The following is a 21,932-nucleotide window of genomic DNA, read 5'->3' on the forward strand; positions in this document are numbered from 1 at the left end:
ACAAATAAAATTGAATTGAATTGAATTGAATCAGCGTTTCATATGCAGGCATGTTTACAGAGGCTAGCTTTAAGACATAATTCTCACATATTACACAAAACCAAGAGACACATGATGCAGTATTACAATTTACTGTTTTCATTCATACACACTTTCAGCTTTTACATTAATTATCTATCAAAAATGAAACCAGGGCCGGAGCCAGGATTTTAAAAAACAAGGTCAAATTCCCCCAAAGCACCAAAAACAGTGGACTGAAAAAAAGATTTTTCATATTTTATTGTTAAGTGTATCATTCTTTAAGGTTTTCTGCGTTTATTTTCCCAAACTGGTCTAAATATTGTTTTAAAGCCTTCTCCATACTGCCAGGAACACAGCTCTGGAGGGGATATACTGAATATTTTATGTATTTTCTGGTTTAAAAATAAATTAACAACAAAATAGATCATGAAATTTGATATGTTTAGGTTTTATAAATTGTAGAATGGACATTCCTGAAGTTGTGGGGTTTATCAGGTGGTCATGCTTGGGCAGCTGGACCTGTAGCACCAAGTCCAAAAATGCAGTGGTAAATTGCACATTTGTATAATTTTTGATGGACTTTTTGACTGATGTGTGAACCATGCCCTCTGAGTTTAACTGCTGCTAAACGTCAGCCAAAGAGTGTGGTCAAACAGGAAACATCTACAGTGAGAGAGAGACAAGTGAAATTGATCATTTGTTTATAAAACTGTTAACTATCCAATAGCCTGATGTGGTTACTGTGATGTCACTATGTACCTGTGGATGCTCAAATCTTATTGGACCAGTGACACTCTGGACTCACAACAAACACTGGAAATATAACATTTAAAAGAGTAAGCTTGTTTGTCAGTGTTGCTAATGAAGTTAGCTCCAGAGTTCTGTCAACAGACAAACAAATGATCATCATAACAGGGGGACATTACAGACACTTCATCTCCATGACAGAGAGGAGAAAGGACTCAGGTGTGAAATAGTGGCCCTGCTCAGAGACTTCAATGATGGATCACTAGTGGTCAGCTCTGAGTACGGCAGTTCATACCTGAATTAACATGGGTCTCCACATGTGTCTGAGGCCTTGTTCAGACCTGTTCAGACCTGGTATTAACATCTCTCTCGGGTGATCCAATCACAGGTGGACAGCTCTAAGTTAAGGTGTCAAAGCACCCAAAATGTATTGAGGATGCATTTTAGATCTGATCCTTAAGTCCACATTGGGAGGTGTTCTAGCCCAGAGAGAGAGAGAGAGCGGGGCACAGACGGGTTGAGTGAATCACTGCTCTGCTCACAGCTCTACAGTGAAACAAAGTGTTATCCATTAGAAATAGTAAAATAATTTTGGTTCATTATAAACTGTGTTGGGACTAATCAGCCTGTGTCAAAGGACGTCAGTAGAGTAGAAACCTGGATCAGGCCTTGGCCGCGCCCACCACCTGCTGGCTCCAGGTGTCCAGGTGAAAGAGCAGAGAGGATGAAGATGTTAGAGGAGGAAACATCAGAGAGACTCAGCCTCATGTTGGAGCCTCAGTCAGACCCAGACTCAGATGAGGAGTCTGTTGAGACCAGAATCAGAGACTAGCAGACGGATCAGAACAGTTAGCGTAGTTAGCATCTTTTAATTGTTTATGTTGTTTGTTAGTTTGTAAGTGGCAGTGGCTGACACAGTGTTGGACACTGGTTGTGCTAATGCTAACTCTGGCTTTCTGTACTGACAAGGTTTCAGGAACAGGATTGGTTCCTCAGGTTCTATGACGTATGAATCTCTGGCTGTCTGAATGTGTTTTTATGAGACTGTCATTGGTTCACTGCAGTTCAAGGTGGAAATACTCAGTCATGGTGTCGATTGATTCATCATGTGTCTTTATTATATAAAAACATCATGTGGACGTTAACGAGGTGAAGCACCTGACCTTCATCAGAGGCTCTTTAATACCAGGTCTAAACAGACTGAGTGTGTGAGTCACACATTCTCACATGAAGGTACAGGTCCACCCAAGACTCAGTGAGGACAGATTGAGGTGGTCAGGGGCACATTGTGACCACACTGAGCTCAACTGTGAATTAAATTGTGTTGTTCATACAACATATACACATACAACAACTATATTGATGGAAATACATAATCGTGACTGATCCAAACCAGCAAGGGAGCAGTATTGTGGCTAGCAGCTGTTAGAAAAGTTTGTTGTTTTTCTTTGCCCCACACAAACAAGAGGAGGTCAGAGTGATCTGATCTCAGTGTGAATACCTGGATACCTGGAGGATTAAATGGCATCCGTCTGTGCGTGAACAGTCCTGAACAACAACACGACAAAGAGATGGTGTGATGTTCTGTAGGTTGTTTGCCTGGACATTGAAGCTGTTGTGTTAGGTTGCTGTCCATAAAGACAGAGCCTGAGTAAACTGGAATTTCTCCACTTTTCCTTCATTGGTTGTTCACCTGGGCAGAGGGAATTTCTTCCTCCTTGTTTAGTTCAGAGTCCTGAGGTTACAGAAACTACACTACTCCAGGACCTAAAGGCTGATCTCTGTATAGATAATCCCCTGTATTTATTTGGGTGACCTGTCTGAACCACTACACTGCAGTGCTATGTTTTAACTGGCCTTTATAAAACCGCAGCTGGTCCCACACTGGCCTCTGTGTTTAAATGAGCTGGAGCCATCACTGTCGTTGTAATCCTCAGACCTAGTACTGAGGACAGGACTCCAGTGTCTCCACCCATGGCCCCGGCCCTGACGGCAGCTTGTTAAAGTTACTTTTGTTAACACATTTTTTTTCCAGATCCAAAATGTGACAAAATTTCAAACACTGCGTTAGTAATAGAAAACTGACAATGCATCTGTGTTACAGAGGTAGAGAGAATTAGTATAAAACAGTGGTTATGTCCTTTACTGTCTCGTGCTTAGAAGAGGATTGTACCATTGCAGTTAACAGCTTGTCCTCAGTCAAACATGCTCATACAATAGCCCTTACTTACAGTGATGAGTCACACCACTGTCTGCACGTGCATTCAATTTCTGCATCTGCTCCTCCAGTAAAATGGCAGGCAGACCACGCCCTCTTCCTCTAGCTCATCTCTATTCCATGCTCAAACTCTAGGACAGGTCTCTTCTCTGGGGTGAAGTCCCTGTCTGTCCTCTCCACGTACCGCTGCAGCGTGCTGTAATACTGCTCACTCCTGGAGAAGGTGTAGTGTGCAGAGATCTCCTCCCATGCCTTGTGGTTGGGGAAAGGAAATGGGTCGGGGTTCTTGTTCTCAAAGAAGCTCTGCAGGTTCCTCTCAGCCAGCTTGGTGGCATAGTCCAGGGCAAAGGTGTCAAAGCGCTCCTTCTCTTTCTCCACGTAGCGTTTCCAGAAGGTGAGCTGCAGGTAGCTGACTTTAGAGCGGCAGTTTTTGTAGCAGGTACCCAGGAGGCCCATGATGGCAGAGATGATGATGATACACCAGCCCAGGATCTGCAGAAACACAGCAAGGACATGAACTCATGCTCACTATGAAAAGACAAATATATTTGAATAAACGCAGATGATGTGTAATTCCTCTTTTCATAGCCCCAGCACTGATAAAGGTGCCTGAAGGCTGGTGGTGACACTTTCACACTCGAGCTGCCACAGGTATTATTGTGCTGTTGTTAATTTTATTCAAACTTGACTGGTTTAAAATGTGCAATGTGTTTTTCCTTCCTATGGTGTAAAAGCACTGACAATAACAAAATAATCTTAACTCAAGGGCCACTTATTAGCTTTTTCTCTGGAGCTTTTAACCTTATTTGTATTTGACAACTCACTTTATCTCATGATCAACAGAGTGTGAAACACACACTTTAGTGGTAGTTGAATAGAGAAAATATCAATATTATTATATACCTGTGTTAACTGATGACTAATTAACTAACAAACAACCTTTGTTTGAATGCATTTGATTTTTATTTAGTCAAGTGTAAAGGTTTAAATGATGAGGACTGTGATATCTGATTCTGAATTAAAACCTGTTTAAGTTCTGAGATGGCTTGTTGTTTAATGTCTGTGGCTCCAGATGAGCTTTTAAAAGTGGAAAAATAAACCCTGATGATGTCATGGTGATGTCATCAGGGGTGTGGTATTTGAGAGATGTGGGGATACGAGTCAAGCTGTGAATTGTAGAATCCATTTTTTTCAGTATTTTTGTAGAGACGTGAGGAGGGAGGGCTAAGAGATGTGGACCAAACCTCCAGTCCACCAGGACAACCAGAGTCCTGTGTTCCAGTATCTTAACTCTACAAGGGGCTGAAGTCTGAAGTCTTGTCCTCTGCTGCTTCATGTGTCTCTCGTCCCTGAATTTATTAAAGTGCCACAATGAATCACTGGAGTTTATTAAAGAACACACTGGTGTAGTCACTTTAAATCCCCCCGATGTGGACCAGGTTTAGACCTGAAACTCAGACTGTGGCTTCAGGGGCTTCTCTGATCATTTAGTGTTGCCTCAATAAAATTATATCAAACCTGATGTATCGGAGGCTGACATGTCCCTACTATGGATCAAACTCCAAAATCACTGGATCCTACATTTCCCACAATGCAACTGGATTTTTCATCTTTCATTGGACCCTCCTGGTAAACGCCCTCATTGTTTGACCTCCATAATCTGCCATTTTTAATAAATCATCTGTAGTCTGCCAAGATGAGATAACCCCCATGACATCACTATGACATCATCAGAGTGGTTCTTCACTGGTTGGACCCTATGAGCAGTCTAATCCTCAGGTGTGTGTGTGTGTGTCTCACCTGAGACTGGGCCCTGAGCATCAGCAGCAGCTCCATGCGCTCCTGACTGGACAGTTTGGATCGGTCGCAGGGCACCCGGGCCAGCTCCTCCCGACACGCCACGGTCTTGTTTTTGCAGAACAGATCCACCACCAGGTTATCATCAAGACCGCTGACAGCACACTCATAAAAGGTCCCATTGAGCAGGGCCACAGAGAGCCACATTATAGGGGCCACACAGGCCCCAGAGAAGATGCTCATGAACACCCTGAGGCAGCCGAAGCAGTTCCCACGGGGGCAAAGCTTCATGGGGTCGAGGCAGCAGCCGGTGTAGAGCCTCCACATCCTGGTGCTGAAGAACAGACCCAGGACCAGCAGCACTACAGCCGGACCCAACAGGAAAGTCAGACCGTAGGGGAAATTCTGGTCATGGTTGCAGGGGCACTGAAAGGAGACCATGGAGAAGACTCGCTCCCCGCCTATAGTCAGCAGAGCCATGAAGCTGTAGCCAATGGTGGCTTTCTGGTTCATGAAGAACCGCAGGACGGTCTGGAAGTTATCCATGGTGTCAGTGAGGACACACTCCACGAGAAATGAACCCAGCAGAAAGACAACAACAAAAAGCTGAGTGTCTGGGCAGGCACAGAGTCTTTCCCGTCCCGCTGTTGTTTCACTGCCGAAGACAAAACACAGCTGCCAAGCCTGTTTGTGCCCCTCCCTGACTGAGCCTCCTCTCTCCAGGCTCCTCCTTCAGTCATTGTAACGCCTCCTCACTCACTGTGTCTGCTCTTCTCTGGGGCAAAGTCCCTGCTGCTGAGAGGAGAGCTGTGGATTTTACAGCTTTCACAGTGGTGAAGTTACTGCTTCTTCATGCCGCTTCCCCTTTTTCTCTTCACATTTATATCTTCATGTGCCTCTCTCTCCAGCTCTGACACTGCTGATGAAAAATCCTGCTGGTCTGGTTTTCATGATTACCAGTCTGTGTCTACTCAGTGATGTGGGCTACCACATGGAACAACAAATAAAAAAGCAGCACAAGAACTGAAACAGTGTCTTCCTCCTGTTTCTGTTCACTTCTATGAGGAGTTTCATGACTTGATCTGTTTCTCTTCAGGTAAGTGAACTCTACATGTCAGCAGCAGGATTCAGCTGTTTTCATCTGGACTGACACAGTGTGCAAAGAGGAAATACATACACACACAATAAACCCTGCAGAATGAGAGTATTCATTCACATGTTTCCATAGAGAACAGACATTGTTGCAGAGACAGAGAAGCAGTCAGCAGGAGCAAGACGAGTGGGGAAGTGTCCACATCCTCTTAGTGGTTTTCTGTTCCCTTCCCACGAGACTGATCACTCACACCCAAACCCTCTGAGTGCATCAGACAGAGTGTGAAACATCCTCTGCACACATGAAACACATCATTATCTGGCACCAACACCATCATCAGTCAAGTCACTTTTATTTGAGCTCATTTAAAAACAACACAAGTCGACCTCAGCCCTGCACAGAGTCAAATCAGTCAGCAGCCAGGTGAAATGAGTCACCAGTGTGCTGTGAACACAGGAAAAACATTCACGTGTGCAGCTACCATCAGTGCACAGGAAGTGGTTGATGTTATAACCAGTATATGAAGGTCATACATTTCCTGTTTACGTATACTCAGACATGGTAACATGAGGACTAAGCTGGTTGCTCTACTTCATACTTAATCAAATACATTGTCCTGTAAGAGCAAAATATGAGGTGACTTCTGAGGCTGGCTCCACCCACACAAAGCACAAGTCTAAATCTCTCACTACTCCTTGGTTCTTTGGATTAACTCCTGGCAGCCAGACCAGCACTGTCGAGTCCACCCATCAGCAGACTGCTCTGCTGTTATATTGCTGCTATATTGGCATTGTCCACAAAATTAAGAACAGCAGGGTTGTCTGTAGCAGTGGCTGATGTTACAGAAGACATCCTGATCATCCTGCCGTCAGACTCCTGGCAGTTCTCCACATACCGGTGCAGGGTGCTGTAGTACTGGTGTTTGGTGCTGAACTTGTAGAGGGAGGAGATCTCCTCCCAGTCCTTATTGGATGGGGTAACGATGGATTCAGGTGGTGTCTGGTTGAAGAAACTCTTTAGGTTCCTCTCGGCGAGCAGTTTGGCATGTTTGGCTACATATGAATTAATCAGGTCGTTCTCCTCCTGAGCATACATCCTCCAGAACTTGAGTTGCAGGTAGCTGATGGGGGAGGTGCACCGAGCCAGACAGGTCAGCATCAGGTTGGACAACATGATGGAGGCGATGATCAGCCAGCCCAGAATCTGCCCTCACCATGAACACACAGACAGAGGACATGTTATAGTTATCGTTTTTAACACATTTGTCATACATTAAAAGGTGAAAATAAGAGGGAACAGAAAACTGTGAATTTTCAGGAGTGTAAGGACATGTCAGGAGCTCTGTAACATGTGGTGAAGGTCCCTGACTAGTGTTTGAAACATGGCTTTGATTCACAGAAACAAAGAGGGCAGATGTTAAAGGTCAACATGTTGTTCAAAAAAAGAAAGAAAGAAAGCTCAAAAACACATCGAATCTCAATGTCACAAATGAACATCTGTTAATCACACATCATTAGTACTAGAAATGCAGATGTTTGTTTTTTCTCATTGCTAATGCTTCTTTCCTGTAAAAAACGAGCCCATAGGTCGTCTGTCAGCAGGTTATTATGACTCATAGTTAGGTTTTGTTGCTAGGCGACATCTAGTGGTCGCTGTAATTTTGACAGGAGCAAAGGGAAAAGTGCGGTGACGTAGTTTATAGAGCGACAAAGTCCACGTCAGGAGGAGGTTGGGGTGGATGGATGAATATGACACAGGAGAGCGGTGTTCGATTCCCATGTGACAGTAGCAGTTTATGTTGTTTCTAATATCCATAACCGTTCGTTGTTATTATTGTAACCATGACAACAAAGATCGTCCAATGTTGAGGAAGTACTTATTTTAACCCAAATCACCATCTTTTCCTAAACTTAACCAAGCCGTGACCATTATAGTTACCATGGCAACAAAGGTACGTACGCCGCTCTCGGAATAGTCTGCATGTTTACTATTGTAACCATGACAACCAAGTTCCGGGGGCACTGTTATGGGTCCTATCACAGGACACAAACGACCTGTGTGGTCATCATGTCAGGTTGTTCAGGAGGAGCTGTGAGGAGATGGTCTCTAAATGTGACATCATTTACTGGATGCTGCCGGTGAATCTGCCAATCACATCACATGCTTCATGGATGATAGTACACAAAGGATGCTGTTTGTAATTCTGCATATATGTGACCACACTATCGGTTGTCCACTGGCACCAGTACAGCTAATGAATGAGGTCACAGGGAAGCAGGTGTTTTCCTCTGCTACAGGCAGGTAAGGTGAACTTCCACCATACTGGCCTGTGGAGCCCCGAGACACTGAGGCTGTCATAAATGTCCTCACATCAACAGTTACCACAGAGCTGTGAGGACTTCATCTGAGGGCTGCAACATTTTCAATGACTCAATCACATTCATAAACTGACCTGAGACTGAGCTCTGAGGGTGAGCAAGACATCGTCCCCGACAGCCGACGCGACACCGCTGACCCCGCCACAGGGGAACTTGCGCAGGTGATTCTCACACTCGGCCCAGAAGCTCTTATCTCCACACAGGTGTCTGTTGAAGAAGCTGGCGTTGGTCCCGGTCATCAGACACTCGTAGTAGTTCCCGTTGAGCAGAGCCACAGCGATCCAGCTAGCGGGCGCCACCAGCGCCGTGGTGCTGATCTGGAAGAGGACCACCCCGGTGGTAGCCAGCGTCTTCCAGCGGCACAGCTTCTCCCTGCGCCGGCACAGACCCGTCAACAGCTTCCAGGTCTTCTTATTCAGGATGTAACCCAGCAGCAGCAGAGCCAGAGCGGGCACCAGCAGGAACACTAACCCGTACAGGAAGTTCAACTTATTGCAGGGACACTTGAACATCACTGAGGAGAAGATCTGCTCCCCCCCCGCCGTCAGCAGCGCCACCAGCCCGAAGCCCAGGTTGGTCTGTTTGTTGGCGATGTTCAGAACCGTCTTAAACTTGTCCATCTCTGACCGCCGAGTGTCACAGGCTCTGCTTTCTAACGGTCACACTTTCACTTCCACCTTTTTCCATCAGTCACCTCTGAGTTCAGCACTCAGTTCCCTCCCCCTCCAACCCACCACCACCACCACCACCACCCCACCACCCGCAGGTGTCAATAACCCTGCTCATCACGGTTTATTTGTGGGTGTAAAGTTACACCGGGCAGGTCTGCCAGGGCAGGAGGCTGCAGGGAGACTGTAGATTCAACAGAGTCTGTTTCACTGCTTCCATCAGGAGTTTTCTTTAGAGGCACTCACACGACCATAAAGAGGTAAAGAGGAAACACCTGAGGGATGCGGGATTTAATGAGCACAGGTCAGGGTACTGCTACACTGTAAAAATAATTCATCTGGTTCAATTAAAAAACTTAACTCAGGTTCCAGTTAAGTTTGCCCATGTTATTTAAGGCAGCAACTGAACTTGAAGTTCAGTATATATAATATATTCCAATATCGTCAACGCTCCACACAACCATGTACCATGATTTATTTTTAGACTTGTGAATTCTGTCAGTTCTTCATTTGATATGAAGACCTTAGCTTCAGCTGCTGAAGACACTGAGCACCATAGTCAGTGCAGAGACAACAGACACAGCTGACTGTTCAGTGTTTGTTCAAGTCAGAGTGTTGGGTACCAATCATCATCATGGTTTTCTGCACTGTTTTCATTATAGTGAAAAGAAACAACCTTAAGAGACCTTCACACATTTAAAGACACAGCAAGTTTACATCATGTCTGCTTGAGTTTTAACTCATAAGAAATGAATGCTGGGAAATCTGTTCATATAAAGTGACAGCCCACCGTGTTGCCACACATTGGTTTGTGTTTTGAGGCCTCAGTTTGTAATTTGGCCGTCACCATCTTGGTTTTTTGAAACCAGTAGAAACTATATTTGGAGGAGAAGGTGGAGCTGAGGAGGAGTGAGGGGTGGAGCTGACCTGCTCTGTACTCTATCCTGATTGTCAGGTACAGTCTGTCAATCACACGGTAGCCCCGCTCTAATGCATCCCCTGCTTTATGGTCTATTTTCCTCTAAATGGAGCATACTTTAAAAAATGACCGTCATGTTTTATTGAAGACTTGAAACTGTGTTCAGACTGAGACCATCAACTCATCAGGAAAACATTTACTGAGGTAATAAATCAAGTGAGAAGTAGAGACTTTTTCACATAGACTTCAATACAATCAGACTTCTTTTTACCACCAGTGGAGTCGCCCCCTGATGCTCATTAGAGAGAATGAAGCTTTAAGACTCTTCAGCATTGGCTTCACTGTTCAGACCCAGAGTCTACGTCCAGGTTTAGAAACAGTCTGTGGTTCATGCCAGATTTGTTTCTTGAAAAACTGAATTTAATGAGTTAAGTGAACTTTAGTAGTTTATTCAGACTTTGATTTAGAACAGCCCATGTTTATAACTTCATAAATTAAGACTAGACATTTTAAATTTAAATAATAATAGAAATTAATTAAACTTACTTATTTACATTAAGGAATAGGGTGGAGGAGGTAGTTCACATGGAGAAGGATTCATAGTAGTACTCGTCTGTAAAGGAGGATGAAGTATAGTTTAGTGTATATGTGTGTGTGTGTGTGTGTGTGTGTGTGTGTTAGATTGCCAGTTTATTGTCCGAGCCACACTCCGGAGCAGAGGGTGGCGGTAATGCACCAAGAACACAGCTGCCAACCGCCGTAAAAGAAGAAGAAATCAACAACCACCGAAGAAGAGTCTGTTTAGAGCGGACCAGACGGATTTCGGCTACAACATCTTCAGTGTGAAACACTGGAAATTTACTATTTATCTATAATACTAACGTTTCTTCTGCCGAACAACGGATTTGAATTTAATCTACTCCTAACTACAAACACAGGGTTTCTATCTGTCCCTTTAAAGGCTCCAGAAATGGCAGAAAACGCAGGTGAGTGTGTCCGCTAACGTTAGCTGGTGGCTAGCGGTGGTCAGTTAGAGCTAGCTGTACCTCTGTGAACAGATGTGCTGTTTAATGCAGTAAACCCAACACTCCCACCTTGAGCAGCTCTTTGTTATCTTGTTTCCCTGTGGTCCAACCACCCGGCTGACCCGGCTCATAACACCCGTCCCAGTTAACGTTAGCTTAGCCGAGAAGCGTGTTGTCTGAAGACACGTTAAGACCAAACTTCATTCAGAAACGTCACATTTACGTGTCTTTCCTACCCGCAGGACATAAACGACCCAAATATGCTGTAAGAGGTTTTGCCTGAACTAAATCGCCACCAGTATAACATTTAACGAGTATCCCACAGGCTCCTGCTAACGGTGAGTAACGACCAGTTAGCGTTAGCAGGACGACCCCGCTCTCCGTTAGCCTAATAAACGGGTTTAAATTGAAGAGGTGTCTGAACGATCTTGTAAAGTCAATGTGATTTCTGAATTGTGTTCGAGGCAATAATATATCACTCTTTTGAATGGGGCTCTCAGAATATCAACTTCGTGTACACTCATTGGCCACTTTAACACGGATACACCTGTACACCTGCTCCTTAATGCCTACATGTAATCAGCCAATCATGTGGCAGCAAGTGCAAGCATTGAAGCCTGCAGACAAGGTGAACTGGTTCAGTCGTTGAGACCAAACTTGAAATGTGATCTGAGTGATAGTTGCCTCCACACGGTTGCTAAGAGTCTCATAAACTGGTTACAGGTGGTGTGAGAACAGCAAACATCCGGTAAGCAGCAGCTCTGTGGACAAGAACAGCTTATTATTGAGAGAAGTCAGGAGGATGGACAGATACTGGTTCAAGCTGACAGGGAGGAGAATGAACTGAACTGAACTCGCTTAACCAGTGGAGATGCACAGTCTGTAAAACTAACAGCAGAGCAGAGCAGAGCTGCTTCCACTTCCTGTCTGCCAAGACCAGAAACCTGAGGCTGCAGTGGACTAACACCAACACTGGACAGGTGAAGACCTGGTCTGATGGATCTGGATTTCTGCTGAGGCAGCAGATGGTAGGGTCAGAGTCTGGATCCATGGACCCAACCTGTCCAGGTGGTGGTCATGGTGTGATGGGTGTGGGCATGTTTTCTTGCGCACATTAGGCGTCATTACCCACTGTTCAAACACAGTGTAGTTATTAAAGTGAGAGCTGCCACAGTACGGCATCTGTGACAGAGGACACACTTATAGCTATATAAATACTTCATGGTACTTTATGGGGAAATTCAAAGCAGTAGTGCAACAGCTCACTAATGTATTCAGTTTAGATCTGAGTCTATGTCATGATCCACCGTCTTTGTCTGAGGTGTTGAACAGTCTGATGACAGTGGGAACAGAGGATTTCCTGAACTGCTCAGTCCTGCAGCAGAGACATGAGACGTTTGCTGCAGCTGTAGCTGCTTCTCTGGTCTGAAGGATGTTGTGGAGAGGATGGCTGGTATTGTCTTGATATTGATATTGTATATAGATCGTCATATCACCCATCTCTATCAGTGGAATATGACGGTCTGAATGTCTCAGTCTCTCTGAGTGTTGTTCTGACCATGTTCATTCTTCATGGCCACAGTTCACCATCTTCTAACAGCTACTTCCTGCAGGATAATGCTCTATGTCACAAACTGGTTTCATCAACATGACAGTGAGTCCAGTTCAGTATCAGACCTGGATCCAGTAGACCCCCTTTGGGACGTGGTAGAACAGGAGACCTGCAGCATGAATGTGATGCAGTCATGTCAACATGGAGCAGAGTCTCAGAGGAAAGTCATCTGGATCCAGGACCTGAAGACCTGAGGAGCTACAGTGTCAGTGTGGTGTTCCTAATAAAGGGATCCCTGAGTGTCACCCCAGTCTGTTAACGCAGCTCATCCCCACTGCAGAATTAAACCTTGGTTTGAGACTGTGAGATTGACTATTTTCTGCTTTTCATTTTGATCAGAACAAAACGAGGCAAAGCATGACAGCTCATCGTCCCCTGGGATGACAGACCAAGAGAAGGAAATGGCAGCAAGTGCATACGAAGCGTTTTCGGTAAATCATCTCCTTTCTTTCCTAATGTGCTCAGTCCAGAAACATCTGGCTGTTCTTTGCAGTAACATCTTGACACCGATCTAAACAGCTGGCCCAGTGTCTGAGTTCAAGCTTCATCCAGCTGCTGCAGATGCAACACTTAGAAGAAGACAGAGGCACCAGTCACCATTTAAAGATACACACTACACTGAAATAGTAAACATCATGTTAAGACACTCACTGCTTTTCTGATAATAAATTCTGTGTACTGATCTCTCCTTTCATCCAGCCACTCTGCACTTTTACTTTCCAGTGTTTAGTGATGAACAAGTGCACTTGTAAAACCTGATGGCAGGTACATCAGGATCCTCCAGGAGAAGTCTGGTTTGTCTAACCCCCTACCCTGAATATGGAAACCAGGTTTCTTGTTTACATGTAAGAAACCAGCTGAGTGGAGAAAGATGACTGTAATCTGGTGACTGAAGAGCATTTAGATGTAGCTCAGAACAGAAGTTAACTTGTCTGTTGTCATGTTAATGTTCTCTCAGCATGTTTCCACTAACCTTAACCTGAACCTATCCCTAACCAGTCATCTCTGCTTCACCAAACCATAACCCAACCCAACCCTTACTCCAGCCGCAGAGTGAGGCACTGCTGGGAACACTGCTCCAACAGGAGGGAAACCTTATCGGACTCAGTCAAAGATCTTTTATGTGGGCAGAACCTCCACTCTTGCATCACGTCAGTCTTAGAGTCACATTCTCCAGTTTAACTTTCATTCATCTCATTCAAAAGTTTAAGATGATCCAGGACCAGGACCTCCAGTGTTTAGATGAAATCACTCATGAAAAATAAGGTTTCAGATTATAGCAGCTGCAGCTGGTTTAAAAATGTGAAATATTAGATCAGACTCATATCAGCAGAGACCTGAATTTAAAGGACTCAGGTCTGGATCAGGTCCAGAAGACCTTGGTGGTGAATCAGGAGAACATGTTTAATTTGTGCACGTGGTGTCATCCAGCAGCTTAACCCACTGATGTTTTCTCGTGATTGGAAATCAAACGGAAGTTGGTCCAGTTCCCACTGATGTGTGTCACTGTGGGGTTCAGGTCTGGAGACTATGCTGGTCTTCATCATGTTCTGCTCTTCTAATGTTGTGGATGAAGCCCTGACGTCCAGTTGGTTGTGATGTGTGAAACATGTGGACAGTAGCTTAAGGAGAAAGTCTCGTGTTGTGAACCACAGATTGAAACAGGCATGTGTGTTCCTCACAGGCCGGGAGATACGACGAGTCTCTGAAGCACCTGGAAGCCCTGCAGGAGCTCAACAAAGAGGACTACAAGATCGCCATGAACAAAGCTGTTGTGGACTTTTACAAAAGTGGTCAGACCACCACAGGGACTCTGAAGCAGACCCTCATGGCAATGAAGAACCAGGTAACTGCTGAAATGTGGGTCATGTTTTTCTCCTGACAAACACCAGACTGTGCCTCTTCACGAGCTCCTGGGTTTAATCACCCATCACGTCTCTGTCTTCAGGTCCACACGTCGGCAGAGGACGTGGATGGCCTGGACGATGTCGAGAACAGTTTGCTGTACTACAATCAAGCCATCATCCACTATCATATGCGACAGTACTCTGAAGCCATCTCCATAGGAGAGAAGCTCTACCAGTTTCTGGAGCCGTTTGGTACGTTGTGGTGCTTTATTATTATCATCATCAATGTTTCATGAATCATTTATCAAAGACAAAAACACTAAATATTTAATGATCACAGACTCTTTGATGTAAAAATAAATATCTCAGAGGTGTTTACCGACAGTGTGGCTCAGAGTCAGCAGTTTGAAGACATGACTCTGGTCCTGATCACATGTGATTGACGTTTGTTGATTCTATCGACGCCTCAGTTCATCAGTCACATGATGTCTGTGGCTCTGCACATATCACATCCCCTGAGTTATTACAACATGTTCAATAATGAACATGTTGCTTCATGTACCATAAAAAATAATAATCAGAGCTGTAGATCTGACACTGGGCTTCAGTGTTTGGACTCAGATCGTGGAACCATGAATACTGTAAAATGCAGTGGTATGGTTCACTGGTATGAATAATGGATATGGTGACATGGATGTGCAAAGTTTTATAACCTATTAAACGGCAGTCTAAGTTGCTTTAAAAACAGCTGATTGTAAAGTTTGTGGGAATTGTTTGTGGGAAACGTGATGATTTGAGAGAGAGGAGAGATCTGGCCTGTGGCCTGTTTTCACCACAGTCCTGTTTGTGTACAGGGACCAGACCAGTTCATCCAGATATGTGATGAGGGTCCATGTGTCAGCCCTGAGTTTGGCATGCAGTCATTGTGTTATTTGTCCTAGAAGAGAAGTTTGCTCAGGCTGTGTGTTTCCTGCTGGTGGACCTGTACCTGCTCACCTTCCAGCCAGAGAAGGCCCTCCACCTGCTGGCTGTGCTGGATAAACTCTCTGTACAGGGGGGCAACAAGAATGGCAAAGGAGAGGTACCCCACCACCCTACATCCTCATCCTCACCCTGACAAAACTACACCATCTGCCCTTATTTTGAAATGGTTTATTGAACACTTTATTTAGCATTCTTGATGCTGAGGTCTGTGATTACAGTAAATCACTGAAGTGATCAGGATGTTTACACACATCTAAGACCTCTGCCTCCACCCAACTCAGTAGTTTTATGTTTAGCTGACGTAGTTTTTCTGGAGCCACTAACTGAAGATTTTTTTTTATTAACATGTTGAATCAGATGTAAAAACACAGAGTTTACTGTTCATTGAATTCACTGAGTTCTGTGCTTGATTTCAGAACAACAGCTCAAACAAAGACGGAGCGAACCAGAGAGCAGAATTCACAGCCATGATCGAGGCGGCCAAGTCAAAGATGCACCAGGTGAGCCGTAATTCAGACATCAGCTGTTTCTGTCTCAGTCTCGTCCTGGTCACTGACGCTTGTTTGTGTCTCAGTACAAGGTGAGAGCCTACATCCAGATGAAATCCTCCAAGGCCTGTAAACGGGAGATCAAATCAGTGATGAACACAGCAGGGAACGTGAGTGCCCACCTCTGTTCACACCGTGTGGCGTCATGTGATAGGTAGTCGTGTTGGTGTAGACCCTGTCCTGGTTCTCAGTCTGACCTCTGTTTCCTGTCCCCTCATCAGTCTGCACCCTCGCTCTTCCTCAAGAGTAACTTTGAGTACCTGAGAGGAAACTACAGGAAAGCAGTGAAGCTGTTGAACAGCTCCAACATCGCAGAGCATCCTGGACCCATCAAGACAGGTGACGGCTCCTGTACCTGTCAGGACTGATGACTTCCTCTAATAAGCTGCTGGTGTTGACTGTTAATGAATCATTATTGTCGCTCGTGTCCTGTGTGTCTCCCTCAGGTGAATGTGTTCGGTGTATGTTCTGGAACAATCTCGGCTGCATCCACTTTGCAATGGGGAAACATAACCTGGGAATCTTCTACTTCAAGAAGGCGCTGCAGGAGAATGACCACACCTGCGCACAGCTGGGAGACGGAAACAATGGCCAATGTGGGTCATAGTCTGGAGGACACTGTCTCCTGACTCAGTCTGTTTTCCGTCCAGTCCATGATCACGTACCTGTGAGGAGTGTAGCCTCCTCTCTCAGAGGACGGCAGCTCTGCTCACAGTGATCAGTGATGCAGCTTCGTCCTCATAACTCTGCCTCCCTGTAAACACGCTGTGCTTTACCAGAATCTTTCATCAGAATATGACTGAAAAAATAACATTGTTCAATGATATATCATTATGTTTATACATATAATGGTACGTATCATATACCACTGTAATCCATTGAAAACTGAATCCAGCCTCTCATGGCAGTTTTTCCTCTCTCACCTCTGTCCAAGCTGATAGTTTTAAACTGAGTCCACACGACTACCTTTCCCTTTAAAAAGCTGTTTTGAAATGAAAACAATCTCCGTACAGACGAGTGTTTTAGCTCCGTATCAGAAATGATCTGCATCCACACTAATACACCTGAAAACACATACATGTGACCAATCACCTACACTGAGCATGTGCGAGCCGGTGTAAACAGAAGGCCGATTGTCTCCTCTCAGTTGATCCAGTAAATCCTCTGAAGGAGGAACAGTAAAGACAGTTGTAGAGTTCAAATACTGAACCGAACTGAACAACAGCTGCTGCAAAGACAACGTCACTAACTTTCATTCATGATCCATGTTGTTTCATCACTGGTAGTCCAGGCTGATGAGAGCCAATCAGGAGCCACTGTGGGTGTCTATGTCATTGTTTCCAAAGGTCTCTGTTTGTGTTCGTCCAGACAACAACACAACCCTAGAGTTTTAGACTAAAACTGGACCAGCAGCGTTTCTGAAAGTCTGTGTTTTAGTGGCTGAAGACTGGAGGAGAGTGGACGGAAGGTGAAAACATAGAAGAAGAGATGAGTTTTAAAATGAAAATGTAGTTGTGTGGACGTAGCCTTAGTTTTATTTGTCCATGTTTTCTGATTTGTTGTCTCTCAGAGGAATATAGTTTGTGACAGATTCAGGAACTGGAACGTGTTTCTACCATAGAAACAGTCACCATGAGAACTGCTGACAGTCGGCTGTTTAAGAAACACAAGAAATCTAAATCTGTTTACTCTTTTTGTTTGATCAGTTATGTTGTTGATCTCTCCCCCTCAGTAACTCGCCCCTCTCCTCCTCTGCTCCTTTGTTCTCCAGCTAAGAAGTTCACAGGTATCCCCATGTGTGCTCTGCTAGCCAACAAGCGCTACGAGCTGCTGTATAACTGTGGTATCCAGCTGCTGCACATCGGCCGGCCCCTGGCAGCGTTTGAATGTCTGATGGAGGCCGTGCAGGTTTATCACTCCAACCCTCGACTGTGGTTACGGCTCGCAGAGTGCTGCATCTCTGCCAACAAAGGGGTAAGACTCAACTCATCCTGATCCTGATCCTGAACTTTAGCTCTTTTTGATAGTTGGATTTTCTTCTTATCTCATTTCAAAGATATTTTTTGTGTTTTATGTTTTGTTTAGTATCAGTTTTTAAAGGAAACGACTTCACACTCCCTCATTAGATTTTTAAGGAGAGGGTTAAATTCTGAATCAAGAAAGTTTCACATGTTTTATGTCTCTCAATTCAAGTGGAGCATTATGTAATAATGATGATGATGATGTTTGTGCTTCAGTAATGATTCATTATTTAGTCATTTTTCTCCAATGACCTCAGAACCAGATGCAGCAGCTGCAGTGTCAGGCTGATCCTGTGTTTCATGTTTTAAGGTTCTCTCATGTTTCTTGATGTTTCCAGGGCTCAGAGCAGGAGAGCAAAGGTATACCTTGTAAAAAAGGTATAGTTCAGTCTATTGTCGGGCAGGGCTACCACCGCAAGATCGTCCTGGCCTCTCAGTCGACCCAGAACACCATCTACAGGTGAGTGTGAGCAGAGCTGATGAGTGTGACAGTGGAACCAAAGGAAGCTGTTGATCCTGGTCTGTACAGGTTCAACATTCAGTTCAACATCAACCTCATGTCTGCGCATTAACCAGGAAGACATGGGGTTAGTTAGCCTAGCTTAGCATGGGGGAAACAGCTAGCCTGGCACTTTGAATATACACTCACTGAGCACTTCATTAGGAACCTGCTTATTCATGCAATTATCAAACCAGTGCAAAATGCAGCTCAAGAACTCTGCAGATCCAGGTGAGAAGCTGCAGTTCATGTTCAGAGCAAACGTCTCAGAGACTCGGACTGCGACATGATCCAGTGAGCAGCAGCTCTGTGTTGATGAGAGAGGTCAGAGGAGACTGGACAGACTGGTTGGAGCTGACAGAAAGGCTCTGGTCACTCAGATAACCACTCTACAACTGAGCTGAGCAGAAAAGCTTCAGAGTGAACAACACAGTGTTGTTCTGACCATGTTCATCCTTCAGGGCCACAGTTCACCATCTTCTAACAGCTACTTTCTGTCTCTCTCTCTCTCTCTCTCTCTGTCTCTCTCTTTCTGTCTCTGTCTCTGTCTCTGTCTCTGTCTGTCTGTGTGCAGTGAGGGTCAGTCAGCAGCTATCCCAGTAGCCAGTATGGAGTTTGCAGCCATCTGCCTGAGGAACGCTCTGCTGCTGCTGCCTGAACACCAGCAGGACACCAAGACAGAGAATGGCTCCAAGAGCTTCAGCCAATCAGGAAGCACAGAGAGCGGCAGTGAGAACAGTGACGCCTGCAGGTCAGAGCCCCCACCCATCACTGAAATGACTGTACCTCCCTGTTGATCGTGTGCTGAGCTCACATTGTTTCTAGTTGTGTGTTCCTGTGTTGTGATGAGTACCGTGTGTGTGTGTGTTGCAGTGGGAAAGGTCAGGAGGCTGATAAGTTCCTGTCTGCGGCTCCGTCGTCCCCCCTCAGAAAACAGGAGGTAGAAAATCTCAGGTCAGTTCTGGTCTCATCTTGTCCTCACCGCAGTCCAGCTGGGTCCTGGTTCAGGACTCTGAACATTAAACACCTGTAGGTCCAGAGGGCTGAGCAGTAATCAGTGCTGTCACCTGTCTCATGTAGGTGCTCCATCCTGGCCTGTAGTGCCTACGTGGCGTTAGCACTGGGAGACAACCTGATGGCTCTGAACCACGCAGAGAAGCTGCTCCATCAAACTAAGGTGTCTGGATCCCTCAAGTGAGTCCAGGACCTGTTTCTCAAACCCAGTGCTGGTTCCTCTGCTCTACAGGGTCCCAACCAATCTATTCAGGATTTGACCATCTGTGTCTTCCTCACTAAGCGCTATGGTTGTCCTCCTCCTCTGTGTGCTCAGGTTCCTGGGACACCTCTATGCTGCTGAAGCCCTCATCTCATTGGACAGGATCTCTGACGCCATCGCTCACCTCAACCCAGAGAACGTCAGCGACGTGTCGATGGGAGTTCTGAGCAGTGAACAAGACCAAGGTGTGTGAGGTTTACACATCATCACGTCACACAGTGTGGATCTGTTTCCATAGTGACCAGTTTGTTTGCGTCAACAGGGTCTGACAAAGGAGACGAGCCCGTTGAGCCCTGTGAGTCTGAACCTTTATCTTTACCTGAAACCATCCAAATCTCACCTGTAGACAGGTGTGAAGTACCTCATGAGACTAAAGTAGACTAAAGTAAGTGTGTGTGTGTGTGTGTGTGTGTGTGCGCGCGCGTGTGTAGCAGGGAAGCAGACTCCCCTCTGTTACCCCAGCAGTGTGACCTCAGCTCGGGCCATGATGCTCTTCAACCTGGGCAGTGCCTACTGCCTGAGGAGCGAGTATGACAAGGCCCGCAAGTGCCTGCATCAGGTAACCATGGCAACAGCCACAAAACTATTCTCTTTAGATACAGGATTTTAAGGTTAACTTCAGTCCTCAGAACAGGGTCACCTGTCTGCTCCATGTGGTCCAGTCAGAACCTGATCAGGATCAGGATCAGGTTCTGACTGGACCACCTGAGAGGTTCTCAAACAGACATGTTCATAGGACTGGACCTGCTCCCTACAACCTCAGAACCTGACTGAGAATCCTCACAGGGTCAGACCAGTATCTTTATAAAGTTGACCGTGGATCTCATTCTGCTGTTACCCCAGTGTCTCTCAGGAGTAGAGGGTCCTGTGCTGATCCAGGTCCAGAACAGTTTCCTGTTATGGTCTTTCCCAGTGAAGTGACTCTGATGTTTTCTCTTCGTCAGGCTGCATCTATGGTGAACACCAAGGAGATTCCACCTGAGGCCATCCTGCTGGGAGTCTACCTAGAGTTGCAGAACGGTCAGACCTCGTCACACACTCACTGACACACAAACTCTGTCTGGAAAACACTGAGTCACTGTGACGTTTGAGCGGGAAATTCAGAAAGAAAAAAACTGTTCCACCACAGTCCTCATCAGACCGACTCCTATGTCCTCTGTGGGAGCTTTGCTGTTTCATTACTGCTCCCTCAGAGTCGTGGCTCGTTAATGATGTCAGAGTTAATGACACTGTATAATGACACACAACAGCTGTAATTAAAACATCTGTAAATGGAACATAAATTCTCTGACCTTCAAACTTCGCCTTTCTCTTAAAATCTGAAGCTTTTAATGTCACAACTTGAATTTTCCTCAGTTTATCCTGAGGTTTGTTTCTGACTCAGCTGTTGAACAGCATTTGTACCTGTGTGAACACAGGCGAGGAACTTGTAAAGTATTGTTGATATTCACACTGTAACTCAGGTAGAGTCGTCCTGAAGATCAGTGTCAGACCTGATCTGAGCATCTTTCAAATTCAGCTCCTCCTCCTCCTCACAGCAGCTCTGTGCTGCAGACGACTGTATCTCTGGTAAACACAGTGTAGGAGGGGACTCTGTATCTGCAGATCCTCTTGGATTGGGACCTCAGGTGTCACTGGTGTCACTGCTCTGGGTTGACTCCAAACAGACAAGTCTCATCTTCAGTCATTTAGTTTCTGGATGAGTCCAGCTGATCTGAACGGTGGTTGTGGTTTTAAGCTTTTCCTTCATCCAGTATGTGTGTGATAATCCTCAGGTGTGTGGTGTGTCCTCAGGTAACACCCAGCTGGCTCTGCAGATCATCAAACGGAACCAGCTGCTGCCCACAGCGGTCCAGAGGGTCTCACCAGACTCGCGTAAGAAACCCGTCCAGCCCTTCCAGCTGCCCTCATCCTTCACACAAGTTCAGCGCAAATGAGCCCCCACATTCACCTGAGACACACCTACACACACACACACCTACACACACCTCTACCTGTGCGGAGCCTTGATATTTATGAAGCTGCCTTCCCTCAGTGTCAGGAGCCGTATGAAATGCAGGTGTGGCTGCTGACGAGTGAAGAACCTGAGCTGCAGCCACGTCCGTGGACTGAGACCAGCTGACTTTTTATTTCCATTTGACTGAGGAACTTGTGTGTTGTCTGAACCATGAGAATAAATTTTATTTACTGTAATCATGTCTGACTCTTGAATTCCTTCAGTGGACGTCACAGGTGATTTCATGAGGTCAACACTGAGTCTCTGTGATGAGCTGATTTCC

The 21,932-nt window shown here is 45.5% G+C and overlaps 3 protein-coding genes across 9 annotated transcripts; 1 reads left to right on the plus strand and 2 right to left on the minus strand.

The window, feature by feature from the left end:
• Nucleotides 1-115: 115 nt before the first annotated feature.
• On the minus strand, nt 116-6,088 carry calhm5.1 (calcium homeostasis modulator family member 5, tandem duplicate 1). Its single transcript, XM_071471003.1, has 2 exons — nt 4,787-6,088; nt 116-3,478 (listed from the first exon to the last, which is right to left on the minus strand). The coding sequence occupies exons 1-2, from the start codon at nt 5,327-5,329 to the stop codon at nt 3,089-3,091; spliced, it is 933 nt and encodes a 310-aa protein (XP_071327104.1). The 5' UTR covers nt 5,330-6,088; the 3' UTR covers nt 116-3,088.
• A 123-nt stretch (nt 6,089-6,211) lies between these two features.
• Nucleotides 6,212-8,958, minus strand: calhm6 (calcium homeostasis modulator family member 6). The gene is made up of 2 exons (XM_071471002.1): nt 8,329-8,958; nt 6,212-7,079 (listed from the first exon to the last, which is right to left on the minus strand). Exons 1-2 carry the CDS (start codon nt 8,872-8,874, stop codon nt 6,645-6,647), a joined length of 981 nt encoding a protein of 326 aa, XP_071327103.1. The 5' UTR covers nt 8,875-8,958; the 3' UTR covers nt 6,212-6,644.
• On the plus strand, nt 8,705-21,846 carry cnot10 (CCR4-NOT transcription complex, subunit 10). Of its 7 annotated transcripts, none has more exons than XM_071470988.1 (20): nt 10,595-10,827; nt 12,818-12,909; nt 14,163-14,324; nt 14,427-14,577; nt 15,267-15,406; nt 15,726-15,809; nt 15,884-15,967; nt 16,079-16,196; nt 16,304-16,453; nt 17,629-17,831; nt 18,217-18,338; nt 18,952-19,128; nt 19,251-19,331; nt 19,458-19,571; nt 19,708-19,838; nt 19,916-19,948; nt 20,085-20,212; nt 20,598-20,673; nt 21,448-21,528; nt 21,689-21,846. In XM_071470988.1, exons 1-20 carry the CDS (start codon nt 10,812-10,814, stop codon nt 21,703-21,705), a joined length of 2,160 nt encoding a protein of 719 aa, XP_071327089.1. In that variant the 5' UTR covers nt 10,595-10,811; the 3' UTR covers nt 21,706-21,846. The 7 variants fall into 7 exon arrangements, with proteins under 7 accessions (XP_071327091.1, XP_071327089.1, XP_071327090.1 ...); XM_071470989.1 differs by having other exon boundaries at nt 10,596-10,827; nt 15,270-15,406; XM_071470990.1 differs by lacking the exon at nt 10,595-10,827 and adding an exon at nt 8,705-8,826 and having other exon boundaries at nt 21,448-21,846.
• The last annotated feature ends 86 nt before the right edge of the window (nt 21,847-21,932 follow it).

Source organism: Trachinotus anak, unplaced genomic scaffold (genome assembly GCF_046630095.1).
Source record: "Trachinotus anak isolate AG129_WGS33_773 ecotype Australia unplaced genomic scaffold, CSIRO_AGI_Tana_v1 ptg000032l, whole genome shotgun sequence".
Lineage (NCBI taxonomy): Eukaryota > Metazoa > Chordata > Actinopteri > Carangiformes > Carangidae > Trachinotus > Trachinotus anak.